This window comes from Asterias amurensis, chromosome 20 (genome assembly GCF_032118995.1).
Source record: "Asterias amurensis chromosome 20, ASM3211899v1".
NCBI classification, from domain to species: Eukaryota; Metazoa; Echinodermata; class Asteroidea; order Forcipulatida; family Asteriidae; genus Asterias; species Asterias amurensis.
Window position 1 is genome coordinate 9,830,216 of NC_092667.1, and position 16,667 is coordinate 9,846,882.

Below are 16,667 nucleotides of genomic sequence, written 5' to 3' on the forward strand. Positions count from 1 at the left end.
AAGACTCGAAATCGGAACCCCAAACTACAGCTCATTTGAAACTCAGCAGCTTGACTCATAACTCGGCTCAGAAGACTCGAACTAAGGACTCAAAACTACAGCTCCTTTGAAACCCATCAACAACTTGACTCACGACCTGGACATGTTGGCTCAGACGACATAAACTCAAGTCTTCCTGGTTTTCTTGCTGTGTTTCCATTCTCCTCGGAGTGCTTTAGAAGCACCTGCCGTCGATTTCACAAAACTCTTCCTAACTTAAGACTAATCTTAGGACTTATAGGAAGAGTCCCAACCCTGCACTGTAGCATGCAGACCTTAAGATTAAAGTAAGGAAGAGTTACTCGTCCTTACTCGAGATAAGACGAGTCCTAACTCTTTGTGAAATCGAACCCTGTTCTTCTAAGATGTTGTTGGTGCTTTGTGAAAGAAAAATACATCATGAGTCAGTTCAAGCGCCATGTAGAAGCTCGAGCTTGTATGTTTAGGCTTTGCAATTGCGGGGTAGTACTTTGGTGGTCGCAACTCCTCTCCCATGTTGGTTGATTTGAGTTGAAGTTGTCCATCTTCTAGGACGGCTGCCTTTGAACAAAGTTACTATGGAACGGAATCTGACAGATCAAGGTCCTACAAATGACATGTATATTACTAGCACTATCCTAATGCGAATTGTCATTATTGTGGTCTGCACGATTGGATTTCTAACAAACGCTGTTTTTGTCATTTTTGTGGCACGCATCAAGTCGATGCAGACTCCCTTCAATGTCATTGTGTGTAACCTTGCTGCAGCTTGCATCTGCGCACTGATTCGAACCACGTGTTTCAACGCGCTATACTGGACTCAACAACCACACGATTCGGCCAAGGTAAACGGCACACTTATATTTCTGTTTAACATTGTTTCTTCCGGCCTGTTTGTGACACTCATCGCCGCTGAGCAACTTTTAGCCACGTTCCCGTCACCGAAATACTCCTCATTTTTCAAAAAGAACAGCCGTTTGGTCACAGCCTGTGCAGGAACCTGGTTAGTTGCTTTACTTTCAGGCGGATTACTAAAGCCACTATTGGAAGTATTTGACATAAGTACAAAACTAAATGTAATACACTACATTCTTGTGAGTTTTCAACTCTTGTTCCTCATTATGACCTCCATCTTGTACTCCTGTATGTTCACAAGACTTATGAGGCGTCCGCTCACACCCTCATCCCTTCAGCAAAGGATAATAATCAAATTGATAACTACTTCAATTGCAACATTTGTGAGCAATGCTGCCGTGTTAGTAGGTCTGTTAGTTGTGGTTTTCAATCTCGAAGAAAACCATCACTTCAGTAAAAGCATGGTCAATACAGTCAACATGGTCAACATGGTCAATGCCACAATCACTCCAATCATCTACGGCTATATGCGAATTAACTTGAAGGATACTGTGGGCAAATTGTACGGCGACTGTTGCTTTCATGAGAGTCGAACAACAAGGGCACATAGAGTGGCATCTAGGTTCCAAGGCCGATCGGCAAACAACAATTTGTCAGTGATATCACCAAAGATCGCTATGCCGCAAAACGGCCAAGTGGCTCCGTCATGCCTTGATGTTGACGTTGAACAACCAAACTAATCAAACCATTGGAAGATAACGTTGGAACGTTTGAGCTCTTCTCAGATGTTTGTTTCATAATTTATTTTTACCCGTACACTAATGTGTATTCATAAATACCTAAGACAGTTTATCCATTCTGATTGGTCGAGAGGGCATCACGAGGGGTTGTTTGAACGGATGATATAACACCAGTAAAAAGTGTTGAAACATGGGCGTGACACGCGAGCTTGCACCTGTGGTTGTAAGACAGTTTCTTCATTCCTATTGGTCGAGAGCAACGGCTGGACCAGGTGTGCCACATCACGCGATACGCACGACGCGCACAGTAATCTCCTTTTAAGGAGTTGTTTACCCGAGGGCCTTACCATTTCATAGCTGGAGGGGTGTTGTGTTGAAAGAAATCATTGAACAATTACAAATTTTGCATTTATCCTACTTTTTTGACCGAAAAGGTATTTATGAATGGGAATCAAAGTGTGTTGAATCGGTTTTCAACTAGTGGTTTAAACCGTCGAGGCCTGGTTCTTGATAATTTACCTCGACTTCGTCTCGGTAAAATTATCAAGAACCAGGCCTCGGCGGGTTTAAACCACTAGTTGAAAACCTCTTCACCACACATTGATTCCCTTATTAAGCACTGAACACTCTGTACTTTCCCCCGAGTTCTGTAAAGAAAATCTACAAACAACTCGGGTGAAATTCGAACCCAGGACCTTTGCATATTGCTTGAGCAGATGCTTATCACTAGATCACCAAGCTAGCCCAGTGGCTAGAGGCAGTTCGAATCCTACAGAATGTGTTAGCAGTAGGTACTGCAACTATTTATTAGATGTATATTTATGTCGGTAGTAGAGTAGCACAATGCAAAAGCATGATTTAGGATTGTCGGCTTAGGGCTTTAAAGACACTGGACACTATTGGTAATTGTCAAAGACCAGTCTTCTCACTTGCTGTATCTCAACATATGCATTAAAAAACAAATGGTGAAAATTTGAGCTTAATTGGTCGTCGAAGTTGCGAGATACAGTAATACTGAAAGAAAAAACACCCTTGTCCCACGTAGTTGTGTGCTTTCAGAAGCTTGATTTCAAGACCTCAAAATCTAATTCTGAGGTCTCGCAATTACTACTTTCTCGTCAACTATGTTACTTCAGAGGGAGCCGTTTCTCACAATGTTTTATACTATCAACAACTCCCCATTACTCGTTACCAAGTAAGGTTTTATGCTAATAATTATTTTGAGTAATTACCAATAGTGTCCACTGTTTTTAAGTTCCTTCGTGCAGTTTGTATGAATTTCATAAAATTGACCACGCATATTCTGGAGCTTCTCAGAATCACATTTTAAGACATTTCTTTTGAAATATTCCTCAAAATGCTTTAAACTATCGAAAGCTAATGTTGTCTTTGTATGATCTTTGTGCATATGCAATAAATAAAAAGAAAATAATTAAAAATAGTAAAAAAAAAAATAGTAAAAGAAGCTGTTGTAGGCTTCTATCCGAAGTTTTTTTTTATTGCCACTCATTTCAAAAGTGGTTATCAAGTGTACAAGCTTACCTTCCCTTTTACTTAAGAGTGTAATAGTTCAAGTAAGATTTGAAACTTTGCATGTGGAAGTGTACACTTATATGAGAGATTTGAGGTAATAACATGCAAGTATCTCTTTTTGATCGTCTTCTCCTGAAGACGATCTCTCCTGAAGATGATCAGAGCATACTGATCGAAAAGTCGAGTCGTTAACCACCGGTTCTTTGCAGAACGAACATCCCCAGCCGTGACACTTGTGTCCTCAACACTCAAGCAAGACACTTAACCATTGATTCCTCCTTCGGATGGGACGTAAAGCCGTCGGTCCCATGTGTTGTGTAACGCATGTAAAAGAACCCAGTGCACTTATCGAAAAGAGAAGGGATTTGCCCCGGTGTTCCTGGCTGTGGCTGCTGAATGCGCTGTAGCACCTTGTACACCCTTATAAAGTGCTACATATACATAATTGGGTCTCAGAATTCATAACTTTCAATAACCTATCTTTCTGTATACATGTATCTAAGCGCATTGAGAACCTTGTTGGTAGACACGTGCGCTAAATAATACTTTGATATTATTATCATATTACTCAAAAAGAGATATTCACATGGTATTACAGCAAACCTCTCTGAGCTGTAATAGTTAAGTTTACCTCCTGAAGAGCTTTGACGCCAGCTTTTGGACTGTCTTCTGGAGATTCTTGTGACGTCAATAATGCGGCATCACCGCCAGCAATGATATACTCACAGCAGGGTTTGCAGTCTATCTTCACTAATAAAGCATTTACGGATTTCTGAAATTAAAAACATTCAATGTTATTAAAGGTAATATATATTGTTATCTCCGTCGATAAGTGTGTTTTTTGTATTGTATTATCATTATTCCTCCATTGTATTATCGTAAGGTATTTCTAGTATTGTCCTGCCCGCCTTCCCCTTTATTTATTTTCAACCACTGCATTTCTGGTGTTTACTTTGTATTGCTTTGGAATGTCCAGCATGCCCGGGTACCAACGTAGTTGGCGTTGGCTGCTAAATATATTCTTGCACCGTATAGGCTCATTTCTGTTCCTGATTCCGTTGTGTTCTGTTCCGAGTTTGTTTTAGTTCTACTCAGACAGGTAATTTTCCGTAGCCATCTCCCGTAAGTAGCCTTATTTTTTTTTACTACTGTTATTTTTAGCATTGTACTTCCCTTATGTATAAATATCTTTATTTAAACCTTCGCAGTCAAAACTTCCCTTATGTAAATATTTCCCCGTTTCGGTATAATCAGCAAGTTGCCGTTTTCCTTATAGTTATTTATCGCCGTCAGTTTGAGCTAACTCACTCGGTCCCCCTTTTGGCTCATAGCCTCTGGAGTTAATTTCTTGTGTAATTCATTTTCTTGCTGCTGCTTCATTCAGTACTTATTGCTTGGAATTGCTTGGAATAATTATTGCTTATATAGCTTGGAATTAATCTTAGTGTATAAATCCCCCGTTGTTTCCTGTATATTTATTGTTGGTTTATAAATGTAATGTCTATACCAGAATACCGGTGAACGCCCCCAGAATACCGCAGAACATTTACCATGTGCACGGACGTAGTATCTGAGTTTCTCCCGGCAATGATGTAAGTTTATATAATGTATTAGTTATTTCACTGTTGTAATTTAAACGCCTGATTTGTCTTTGTAGTGTCTTATATTCAAGTTTCACTTTATTATCAGCCCTCGGTCATTGCTTGTTTTATTGCTGTATCTCGTTCTGCAATTAAAGTTGTTTTTGTTAGACTGATACGGTTCACCTTTGTCTCCCTTCTCTTAATTGTTTAATAATGTGTACTTTTCGTGTTATTTAATAAGCTATTTATGTATTTGTTATTTATAGATTCACCTGTGTAATGTTATACACCGAGTGCGAATAAATGGGAAAGCTCATCTAAAGGTCTCCGCCGTCTCCTTAGTACCGTGCATGTGACATATATTATTCCGGTCATAAAATCAAATAATAAATCCCCTCTGGGAAAACTCCAGCGACTGCAAAATCGTGCAGCACGCCTTTTATTTGCCACTGACAGACGTGCATCCGTGGCTCCGCTAATTGCCCAACTTCATTGGCTTCCCGTCCGGCAAAGAATTCAATTTAAGGTCGCACTCCTCATCTTTAAATGTCTGCGCCACACAGGTCCACAATACCTTCATCACTGTATCCAATTTCATATTTCTGGTCGGTTCGGTCTTGGATCCTGCTGTGATAGTACGCTGCTGTCGGAACACAGGTCCAAAAACCCGAACACGGAAAAAGCCTTCACAACTGCCGGCCCATAACTGTGGAACAGTATACCATCTCGCATCAGAACACTGGACACTGTTTCGTCATTCAAAAACCACTTAAAACCCACCTGTTTCCAGTTACTCTTTAATTGTATTTGTTTTTTCATTACCTGTTGTTGTTGAGCGCCATGATCTAGATGGAATAGCGCTATACAAATCTTGTTATTAGTATCATTATAATAAATACAATTTTTTTTACCATGTAATCTGTGACATCACATGCCTATAAAAGAGCCACATTTGTTCGGTCCACACTTGACATCACTCGCTTGAATGTTCCCCGAGCAAAGAAAAGTTTGCGGTCTAAAGGCTTTCAGTGTGGCTGGGCCAATGATTTGGAACAATCTCCCTACTGTCATTAGGGAACTTAATACTCTATCGGCCTCTTCATAAACTCACCTTTTTCCATGTTAACTTCTTTCTAGTGTGCTATGATTTCGATGGAATAGCGCCTTATAAATTTTATCTGTTATGTTACGTTATGAACATTAAATCTAAACTTTTATTGCATCGTCTAATTTGTATCAACTATTACTTTTTTTAACTCTTGACTTTGAGTGGAAATTAATGACCAGGTGCAGTATCTTGCCTGCCAGAAAGAGGCCCTAGAATGTACCAATACCCATGATAGCTAAGTGATGGCCTACATTGTGTATTCCCAATACATTCCACACTCTCCACGCAGGGAGTGTAGGTTCTTTCGTTTGAAACTGCATTTCGTTTTTATCAAATACTCACACTTATTAGAAAGCCTATTCTGCCAGATGTTCCACATCCACTGAACACAATGCTTCCGAAGCTCTGATCCTTTTTCTGAGATGGAAAACAAAATAGGTTGTTTCAATTTTAAGTTTGTTTAAACCCAGTACGATGAATGTCGTGTCCAAAAGCAATTATTTGTCCGGCTGAAATTCGGGTACCGTGCATTTTGTAAAAGAATCAATGTACATACTTCTCATTACGGAGCCTGGTCAGAGCATAGACCTTATCGCAAATACCAATGCGCAAGCGCAGACTGTTGAATGAGGTGCATTGTGGGATAGATATGAATCAAATTTTGCTACCAGCTAGACCACAATGCATCTAATTCCAAGCTTTACGCGCGCGCCCCAGTATTTGCGAAAAGGTCTATGCAGTCTCTATGCAGGCAACCCTTTATTTCACCCACACAAAGATGACATTTGGTGTTGGAAACAAATTGAGGACACAGCCCCTTATATAATTAAAGGATAAGCTTGGGCGATATTGATTTATTTTGTTCACGATATATCGCCGACAATATATCGCGATATTCAATACAATCGCGATTAATTAAATTTGACATCATCAGTCTTCAAACTCCAAGTGAAAGTTGTAGAAGAGACAGTCATAGCATAAGAGAGGTGTTCTAATGACCTATTCCTTTGGTTTTACTCCAAACCTATGGGGTGCAAGATGTCTCATCTAGCAAATACATCGCGATATTTAATCGATATCGCAATATATCGCGATTATTGCGATTATCGCGATATATCGCGATATATCGTTATTTCGATTAAAATCAAAATCCATCCGATATCGAAATCGTTTCCAAATTAATATCGCGATATTCGATAATATCGTGATATCGCCCAAGCTTATTAAAGGATGACTTTTAAAACATACATGCTCTTTAACGATGTTTACTACTTCCTCAGAGATGCTCTGCAGTTTGAAAATCACTTCATCGCTGAAGGTACAGCAACTTTTGTAAGCATCCCATCCTTCGAAGATTTGGCTGTCACAACAGTAAAGAAGCTTAATCAAATCTGTAACAAAATACATTATGAGGGAAAATAGAATTAGCTTAGTGCAAAAACGATTGTGTACAATTTGTCCTATTACGTAAATTTTGAGCATCGTCCATAGTAGGCCTGGGCGAATTATTCGAATATCCGGTTAATGGCGAATAGATTTCCTATCCGTAACCGCGAATGCCTTTTTTTTTCTTAACCGGATATCCGCATAGGGCGCAAATACCTCTGTACAAACCGGATAATTCTGTAATAACAACCGAGTAACCGGATATTATTTAACTATCCGAATATCCGCGGACGTCGGGCGACAACGGATATAAATGTTTCGTCTGAATCCTTATGAAACTTCTGTTAAGACAGCATAAAACAGTATAAATTAAGTATTTAACTATGCTCACCTCCGTGAAGAGTTAAAACAATGACATTTCTGACGTAATTTGTCCAAAGATTACACAAGTTTTCCTTCACGTAGAGTCAATTACGATCAAAAGAAAAAGCAAATCGCCATCTTTAAATTAGATCCGGCCATTTTTATGAATGAACCGAGTGACACTGTCTAAAACTAATATCAATCCGCCCATAAGATCTCATTCACAAACGAACAGCGACCTCTATTGGCAAAAAAAATATTTTTTTTTTATATTTTTTTTTAAATAGCGCCCTCTCGTGGCGAAAAAAATTATTCGAGTATCCGGTTAATTTCGGATAGTTGGCCAGCGGTATCCGAATAACAAAATTTCACTATTCGCCCAGCACTAGTCCATAGTAAGCTTAGTCCATAGACCCCACCTTGCAGAATGCGCAAAGCTGTTGTTACGATGAGGTAACGTGCGCATAATTACGCACCAAGAGCAGCTGTCATGGCTGTTGTCCAATAATCTGCCTCCCTTTACCTCAGCGAGGGCGCTGTAGAGATCGTTATAGCATAACAAGGTGTCTATTGTATGCGAAATGTAGTCATCTGTCAAAATTCGCCCCCCCCCCCCCCAAAAAAAAAAAAAATAAAATAAAATAAATATATATATGTATATATATAACAAAAAAAAAAAAAAAAAAAAAAATAATAATAATAATAATGATATTTTTGTTAAATTAAATATACCAAAAGCAAATAAACAAACTTATTGCAGGGCCCGGCCTTGAAGGCAGGGGCACAGCAATTTTCTTCTGGTAAAGGGGCACTTCCATGAGGAAAGTTTATTTGAACTTTGCAAAGGGCTCCAGAGTAACAGTTCATTTCAAGGCCTGCTTGGGCTTTATTGGCCATGCAATAACATGTAACACTATTCAGATGCACCCACTGTTTAAAATATCTGCTTTTAAAAAGTTCCTCTGACCATGGAGGAAGGAATAGAAGGAGCTCGAACGACCCGCAAAACCGCAGAGAAACAAAAGAATACCCTGACAATGCCCCCGTCTAACCAGTGGAAAAAGATAGGAGACCTCCAGCTGGACGGCCGATTAACGAGCAGGATTAGATTTCTTTGTACAGAACGTGCGGTACCACCGCTCTGCACCGTTGCCTTCGTGTAAAGTTGAATCAATTGAGACAAGAATTGTGAATATACACATTTTCATTTACCGTTTGTGGTGTTTCACTGAAACATCATGGCATATTTTTTCATTTTTTTTTACTTTCCGGTCACTAGCGGTGGTTCAAAATTTGGGTATTAGCACACGAGGGTGGTTGGTATTCAATTGTGTTTTTCGATTTGGTGAGCACAAGTGTACACAATTTTTATCAGGTCTCAAAAAAGTTGTTTTTCTGTATAATATCCATACGACATACGACACCATGGTTGAGTGAAGAACCAAGTGCGCACGCGCAAACTCACATACGCCAGTTCGCCCATTGTCTGTATAAGGTATGTGGGTGATTACGCGGTACCGCAGGTTCGACTTTTGAAGTTGTTTTGAAGTCCCTTCGTTCGAGCTCCTTCTATTCCTTCCTCCATGCTCTGACTTACCCTGTGAGTTACTGATATCAATGTTGAATGTGAGTTCATTGCTAGTTTCTGTTATTGGTGTGGTCTCTTCAAAGTCAAACATTGTTCCGCATGTTGTCATTTCAGTCAGGTGTATAGAGGCAAAGAACTGTAATGGAGTACAAAAGTAACTTATGAAAACTAAGCAAATGTCCTCAATTTCTGTGCTCACAGTTTAGTGACAAAATGAAAGGAGCACAAATGCCATTGGGAAAAGTTTCTGTATCCTGCCATCACTTTTTCGTTATTTGTTATGAAAAAAAGTTGTATTTTATAAAAAAATATTCCTTTTGTAAAAATACATGGAAAAAGTGGTGGCAGGATACAAAAAGTTTTCCATCATTTGACATAATAATAATAATAATAATAAAGAGAAATTTATAAAGCGCAAAAAAATAGCAGAAAGAATTCGCCTCAAGGCGCTAGAAAAGAACAGTTACAAAAAAAATCTAGACCAGACAAAATTTATACAAATCAGAGTGTTACACAGTAAAAAATTAGTTTTGCCCCTTGCTCACTAACCATCATTGGAAAGAGAAAGATCTGATCTGATTGGAGGATTAGCGCGTACTTGAAGATAAAATAAAATAGAGATTGCTGATAATACTATGCAATCACTTCAGATTGGAGTTGAAATATAAGATCAGAAATGCCTGACATGTTCGTACACCTTAGGAAATGATTAATTTAGCAAAAGTCATGATTTAATTTTATTCAAACAAACTAATAAACTGGTCTGCCAACAGAGGGCGCTCTTTGAATTTTAGAGCACTCCACTCTTGGTAATTACTCAAAACAAATATTAACTTTAAAACTGACTTGGCAGCGAGCATTGGAGAGCTGTTGATAGTGTAAGACATTGTGAGAAACGGCTCCCTCTGAAGTAGCATAGATTTTGAGAAAGAGGTAATTTCTCACTAAAATAATAAAAGACTTCTAGCCAGTCATCTTTTATTCCTATATGAAACGCACAAATTCGTCCAACCAGGGTGTTTTTTCTCTCGTCCAACCAGGGTGTTTTTTCTCTCATAACTTTCTTGCAACTTCGATGACCAATTTACTTCAAATTTTCACAGGCATGTTATTTTATGCTTAAATGTTGGGATACACCAAGTGAGAAGACTGGTCTTTGACAATCACCAAACGTGTACCTTCCCTAATAATTATCTGGTATAAAAGTCAAACAACTGAGATGAAGCAAAAGGTTGATAAATGCCAATATTTTGGTCCTTTTGAAAAAAATAGTGAAGTTTGTTTTGGTTGCTGCCATCTTACGAATACGATTCCAAGCACAATTATAAAAAGGGTTTGTGGTATAAAATAAGGGAATAAAAGGGTAGCGACGAGTTCTTACATGTTTGTTTAAAGCTGGCGGGGTCGAATTGCCGTGTGATAAAGGCCCGAGCCAAAGGCGAGGGCCTTTAGCTTACGGCAACGACCCTGCAAGGTTTTAAATGGATGTTAAAGAACAAGTCACTACTCTTTTATTCCCATTCATAAATGCCCTTTTGATAAAAAAACGTAACAAAATACAATTACAGACACTTTCAAAAACTTTGTGAAGAGTCTGTTGCGCGTGGGTTGTGTGTATGCGCGCGCGCGCGCTTAGTAGTGATTACACGCTGTTACTAATGGCTATGAGTTGCGTTCCGCGTGATAATCTTGCGCGCCTGACACGCGGAAGCCAGCTGGTTATTAACACTGGTCATTATGAACCGTTTAAACACCCCCACGTGACGCCCTCTTCACCAATAGGCGTAGAGAAACTGTCTGGGGTATTTATGAATAAGTCCTTAGTGAAAAAAAAGCAGGGGAAGAAAACACTGTTTGGGCCAACCTGAATACACTTACTACACAAGTATGTGCTATGTGATCATGGTGATCTATCTGCTTTCAAATTAATCAAAACAAGTTTCTGGCTGAAGAGTGTTCAAGTGTGCAGTATACTATGGTTACATTTTGTTGATTTTTTTTCCATTTTTTTTTTCTTTTCATTATTTAAAAATATAACTATTACAACGGTTTAGTCTTACACTGCCAGATCATGATAGAAACTTGCTAATTATTAAGCATGTGTTTTTAATTACTCATCTTCATATTTCATAATATAAATTAAGTTAAAACCCCATTTGCCCTGACTTCTAAAAGAGAATCTGCATATGAGTAACATAATTTAAAGTTTGGTTGGCCAGGGTATGGTCGCTTACTTGCTTTTTTTTAATATCATACAAAAATGACAAACCTGTAGGCTAGTCCACGGTCCCAACAAATTTTTGACACAATGTCAAAATGGCAGCAGGGTGATCGAAGGGGGAGGAAGGAAATTTTGTCATTCTTGCCTATCACACTCTCAGCTCCGCTCACTCGACTCCCGGTTTTCATAATATAGTTCCATGATGGGCTATCTTATAGCTATGCAAACACCAAGCATGCAAGAGTATGCAGTGTAGTAGTTGTTCTTTGCTCTCAGTCTGCTGCTCAGCCTGAGTGTACACGAAGCAGGTCACCCTTCACTTGCTCTTCTTCTCTATTCTTGCTTAGTTTTGGAACTTAAAAGTTTATTTACTTTTTTGATGCTTGGTCTTGTCGGTCATGTGCCAATCAGCTGATTTGATTCGTTTACATTTTGTTTCAACACATGCTTTTAGTGAATTGACCAATAGGATTTACCGTTAGAAACAGATAGAGCTGTAACCTTTTTAGCACACACCCAATAAGGTCATTGGTAAAGGGTGAATCGGGGTCATATACATCCGCAGGATGACGTCATGATAGCAAACTATTCAATAAGATGATTTTTTACAGCTTTTTTTTTACAATTTCCAAAAGTAATTGTTCTTGTATATGCTCTAAATGAGCCAATACAGTCGAAATTACAAAAAGATGTTCCAATATGAGGAATTTTAAATCATAATTTGGAATTACTTTTCTATGACTCACACGAGCTAAATGGGCGTAGAGCGGCCATTGATTATCTCAACCTGCCAATCTTTTTACTTCCTTGTTCGATGTGGTTTCGGATATGATATTTTTCTCAGAGATTGTAGTTTCAGATTTCAGTGTTTACATGCCTGCTTAGAAAGGAAACAGCTCCCAGATCCTCAACATGGGGAACTGCTGCCGCAGTACTCCGTCAAATGCGAGGAAATACAAGCCACAAAATGTCCACACAGACCGGGCCCGTGTTCCGAGCTCCGGCCGTCATCTTCAACAACCCGACCAACAACCTCCCCAGCAGCCGCAGCTGCCGCATGGCGGAGTTGTCAGCGATGCGGTGTCTCGACAGCCCGTGCCCTCGCAACCTGGTGGCACAAACTTCAGACTATACATAGCCCTTTTTGACTATGATGCCAGAACCAATGAAGATTTAAGTTTTAGAAAAGGAGAAGAGCTTGAAGTACAAAACGATAGTGGGGACTGGTGGCTGGCTCGGTCGAGAACCACACAGAACGAGGGATACATTCCTTGCAATTATGTGGCTAAAGTGCAATCGTTGGAATCAGAGCCGTAAGTATCAATCAAAACTATAATATAAAATCGTAATGTAAAGCGCATTGATACAGTTTATTGTGAAATGCGCTATATAAGAACTTGTTATTATTATTATTATTATTATTATTAGTGGTGGTCTCTCAATCAACCATTACAAGTTATTAATAAACATCTGGTGTTGGTTGGATTGTCGTACACAATATTGTTGTCAGCTTGCAAAAAAAGAAAAAAACTTCTTTGTTGACAAATTTATTTATTTTATTGTTATATTATAAACAAGTTGATTAAACAATAACATTAGGCAGTTTCATCAAGTTGATTTTACGTGTACCAAAACACACACACACACAGCCCCGAAAAAAAGAACGAAATATATTAAATCATAACTCACATTTTGTACAACTCATAACTATGAGACCTAACAGCAGGCAGGAGCATTCTCTCCTCGTGCTTACATTTTAAAAATATTTGAAATCGGATGAATAGTTTCGGAGATATTGTAAAAAAAAGAGAGCAACGACAAAAACAAGAGGCTTGGCCTGGCGTGCAGCGCCCATTCGTTTGTGCATGACGTCAACTTTGAACCCCGTGGACAACGGATTTCGGAAATCTTCGGAAAGCGCCGAAGAAGCCCGAAGACGGTTTTTTGCGATGCGGGAGCACATGTTTACACAAAATGAGATAACGATTACATCATCGTGTAGCCGATAAAATTCCGCACATCGTACAGCTAGTCGCATAGCTTTTACCATAAAAACCTATTTTTGTCAGCGTTTTCTATTTTTTGAATCAAGATTTCTTCCAGAGACAATCATCAAAATTGAATGCGACTTTGTCAGTGCTAATTCCCATACTTTTAAGTTAAACTTGTGAAAATTTGGTGTAATTTGATTATGTTTTCTTCTCCCGCAGAAAGGTTTTGTTAGACCACTTCTTGCAAAGTTGTCCTAAATACGCACGATTGTACATGTACGTTGTACTCGTACATCTTCGTGTTTCCGTGATGTGCCACCACAAGAGGGCGTGTGTTACAATAAGTTTGATAGGCCGGGGCTCTAATAATAGAAAGCTGGAAAGCTGCCCGATCTTGTTTCTTTAATAATTTCTACGTTCTGAATTGATAATAACAGACTGCTCATCTTGAGTCTAAAGAAACTAGTATTGTAACATACTTTCAAAGGCCTATACTAATTGAAACGAAAGTTGAACAAAAAAATTGATTGTATATAGCCATTGGTTTTTAGAAATTGTCTTTGTAAATATAACAAAAATAATCGATGTATACCAATGCCTTCATCCTCAAGTTTTTTAAAGATTGTTCTAAATGTTTACTGTGTTAATGCTACAATTTTAAATCAAAGGATCAACTGATCTTAAATTAAAGAAAACACCAGTCATAAACTTTTTAATTTTATTCCATTCTGGTTAATTTAATAATGTTTTTTCTTGACATAATTAATAAAGAATATTCACACAAACACCTGCAAAACTTAACACATATTTAATTTTTATAGTTAACAATTTCCCCCACGATGCCGCTCCTCAGTTTTATTCACAAAATATCACTTTTTGCCGTTCATAAAAAATCATACTAGCGCCTCCTCAAAGCACAGTTTGTAAACCTCCCCAGTGATAGAGGGCGCTCGCCTAGTGTGCGCCCTCTATTGCCATAGGCTGTGCATTAAACTTGGCCGTGGCCGATATGAAGAAAAACATAAGAATTGAACTTGAACACGGGTACGTTTTTTTCACGATCCTCGCTCATTAAAAACGGTATATCTCTGCAACCAAACATCCGATTTCAAAATTTTAAATTGATTTTTACTTCTAAGAATACACCTTAACAGACCACATCTTGTCAGAGAAAAAATCACCTGCATTAAATTTGACTGAAACAGCCTAATAACATTATTATATTAATAAATTAATGTTATTAAACTGTTAAATAGGCCTATGTAATAAAACATTATTTAGACGAAAACATTATTATTTTATTATAAACAATATACAATAACATTAAAATAATTCTAACAAATACATGTATATAATTTAAAAAAGGTTATTATGTAATAGTTGCGATGGATAACGTAACAGTTATCGCAATTAATTATTTAATTACTAATCAGAGTACTATACTAAAACAATGAAGAAAAGAAACAAGAGATAGGATGAAAAAAATGGATATCCCAAACATTATTGTATGGTATGTAATGGTCGATCCTTCCTTGCTTAAAAGTTCAAAACACGCAAGATATAAAAAGACAATATTATTAAGTGGGTCAGGGGTCACAGAAGTCGAGTTGTAATGACATGATACAAAATTAATCCACAACCACCACATAAACATCTGCTTGCAAAGCGCGTTAGCTTAGTGCGCACAGTTAATGTATATTTATATAATATAACATCATTTTTATTTAGAAAATTATTAATAATAAAAAAGACATAATTATGAATAATTAACAAACATTTGAATAAAACAAATAAATTGTTAATTGAAAGAGACTACGACTTCGAGCAGGGAGTTGGGGAGAGGTCGTTGCATAGCGGAGCTCCAAATAAACTTTGTCATTAAATACATTTGTAAACTTTCGCTCATTTGTAAATTCCGCACGGAAACATCAGAACCAAAGAAACAGAAGAGTTTCTACCCAAGACCCTGTACAGTAAAAAGTACTATTTCTTACACAGTGAGTAACTAATGTGGGAAAATGACATTTAGAGTGTAATATTATTCACAACACTGTATTTAAAGTTAACTTCTGTTTTTTTTAAATTTTATATATAAGCCTATATATTATTATTATCAACAACATTGGTGTTTAAATAATATTGATTTTGCAAAAGGGAAGTTAGTTTAGTGCCTGTCTTCCCTTTCTGGATTTGATGATTGTATTTTTTCAGTGGTTGTTTCTCATTTGATTAACCCTTTAGAACCACTAAAATCAGCATGTTTTAAATAATTCTGTTGGACGGAGGACTGCGGCGCTGTGCCAGTAAACTGATCGTATTTTGGTGTCGGGCAATATACCACCGTACTCAAGAGTTCAACGGTTTTGTACTGTTGAGCACATGTGTTACAATGTACAATGTACTATGTTAAATTTCGTGGAGGGAGGAAGTATTTTTGTAACGTACTCTGGAGGAGGTATACAAACACAACCAAAACAAACTAGTTGTGAAGTATGAATGAGTTTCCATTGGCCATTAAATAAAATTGTAAAAATATAAAGCGATATTTTTACGTATTGGGTAAAACAGTGCTTTCAGCAGAGCACAATCTTTGTCATGTTTGGAAAGCCATGGGCAATTCGGAGTCTAATGGGACGGTCATCACTTAACTGGTTGATGATTTGGGGGATCTTCATTGATCTGATCTTCTTTCGTGTGATCCAAGTTAAAGGAACACGTTGCCTTGGATCGGTCGAGTTGGTCTTTGAAAAGCGTTTGTTATATGCATATGGGTAGAAAGATGCTGTAAAAGTATAATACAATGATCCACACAAACATGCCTCGAAATTGCACGGTTTTCCTTTTACCTCGTCGACTAACACGGTCGGCCATTTATGGGAGTCAAATTTTTGACTCCCATAAATGGCCGACCATGTTAGTTCGCACAGTAAAAGGAAAACCATGCAATTTCGAGGCAAACTTGTGTGGATTATTGTATTCTACTTTTAAATTATCTTTCCAACCACGCATATTATAACAAACGGTTACAAACGCTTTTTTATAGACCAACTCGTCTACACTTTTGGTAATTACTCAAAACAAAAAAATATTAACTTAAAAACTGACTTGGTAACGAGCATTGGAGAGCAGTTGATAGGATAAAACTTTGTGGAAAACGACTCCATCTGAAGTAATGCAGTTTTTGAGAAAGAGGTATTTCTCACTTAAATAATAAAAGACTTCTATTCTAGCTAGAAGTCTTTTACCAAATGTGTACCCTCCCTTTAACGGCACTGACACAT

The 16,667-nt window shown here is 37.9% G+C and overlaps 2 protein-coding genes across 2 annotated transcripts in view; one reads left to right on the top strand and one right to left on the bottom strand.

Annotated features, from left to right (window-relative positions):
- LOC139952356 (glucokinase regulatory protein-like) overlaps positions 1 to 11,841 on the bottom strand; it is a 28,256-nt gene extending 16,415 nt beyond the window's left edge. Inside the window, exons 1-5 of the mRNA XM_071951471.1 lie at positions 11,444 to 11,841; positions 9,184 to 9,310; positions 7,086 to 7,228; positions 6,180 to 6,254; positions 3,778 to 3,918 (exon numbers count right to left, since the gene is read on the bottom strand). Coding sequence (XP_071807572.1) covers positions 3,778 to 3,918; positions 6,180 to 6,254; positions 7,086 to 7,228; positions 9,184 to 9,283 — 459 coding nt within the window. The 5' untranslated portion in view covers positions 9,284 to 9,310; positions 11,444 to 11,841. The remainder of the gene's footprint in view (positions 1 to 3,777; positions 3,919 to 6,179; positions 6,255 to 7,085; positions 7,229 to 9,183; positions 9,311 to 11,443) is intronic.
- A 355-nt stretch (positions 11,842 to 12,196) lies between these two features.
- Positions 12,197 to 16,667, top strand: part of LOC139952357 (tyrosine-protein kinase Src42A-like) — a 29,400-nt gene continuing 24,929 nt past the window's right edge. The window contains exon 1 of the mRNA XM_071951472.1: positions 12,197 to 12,708. Coding sequence (XP_071807573.1) covers positions 12,308 to 12,708 — 401 coding nt within the window. The 5' untranslated portion in view covers positions 12,197 to 12,307. The remainder of the gene's footprint in view (positions 12,709 to 16,667) is intronic.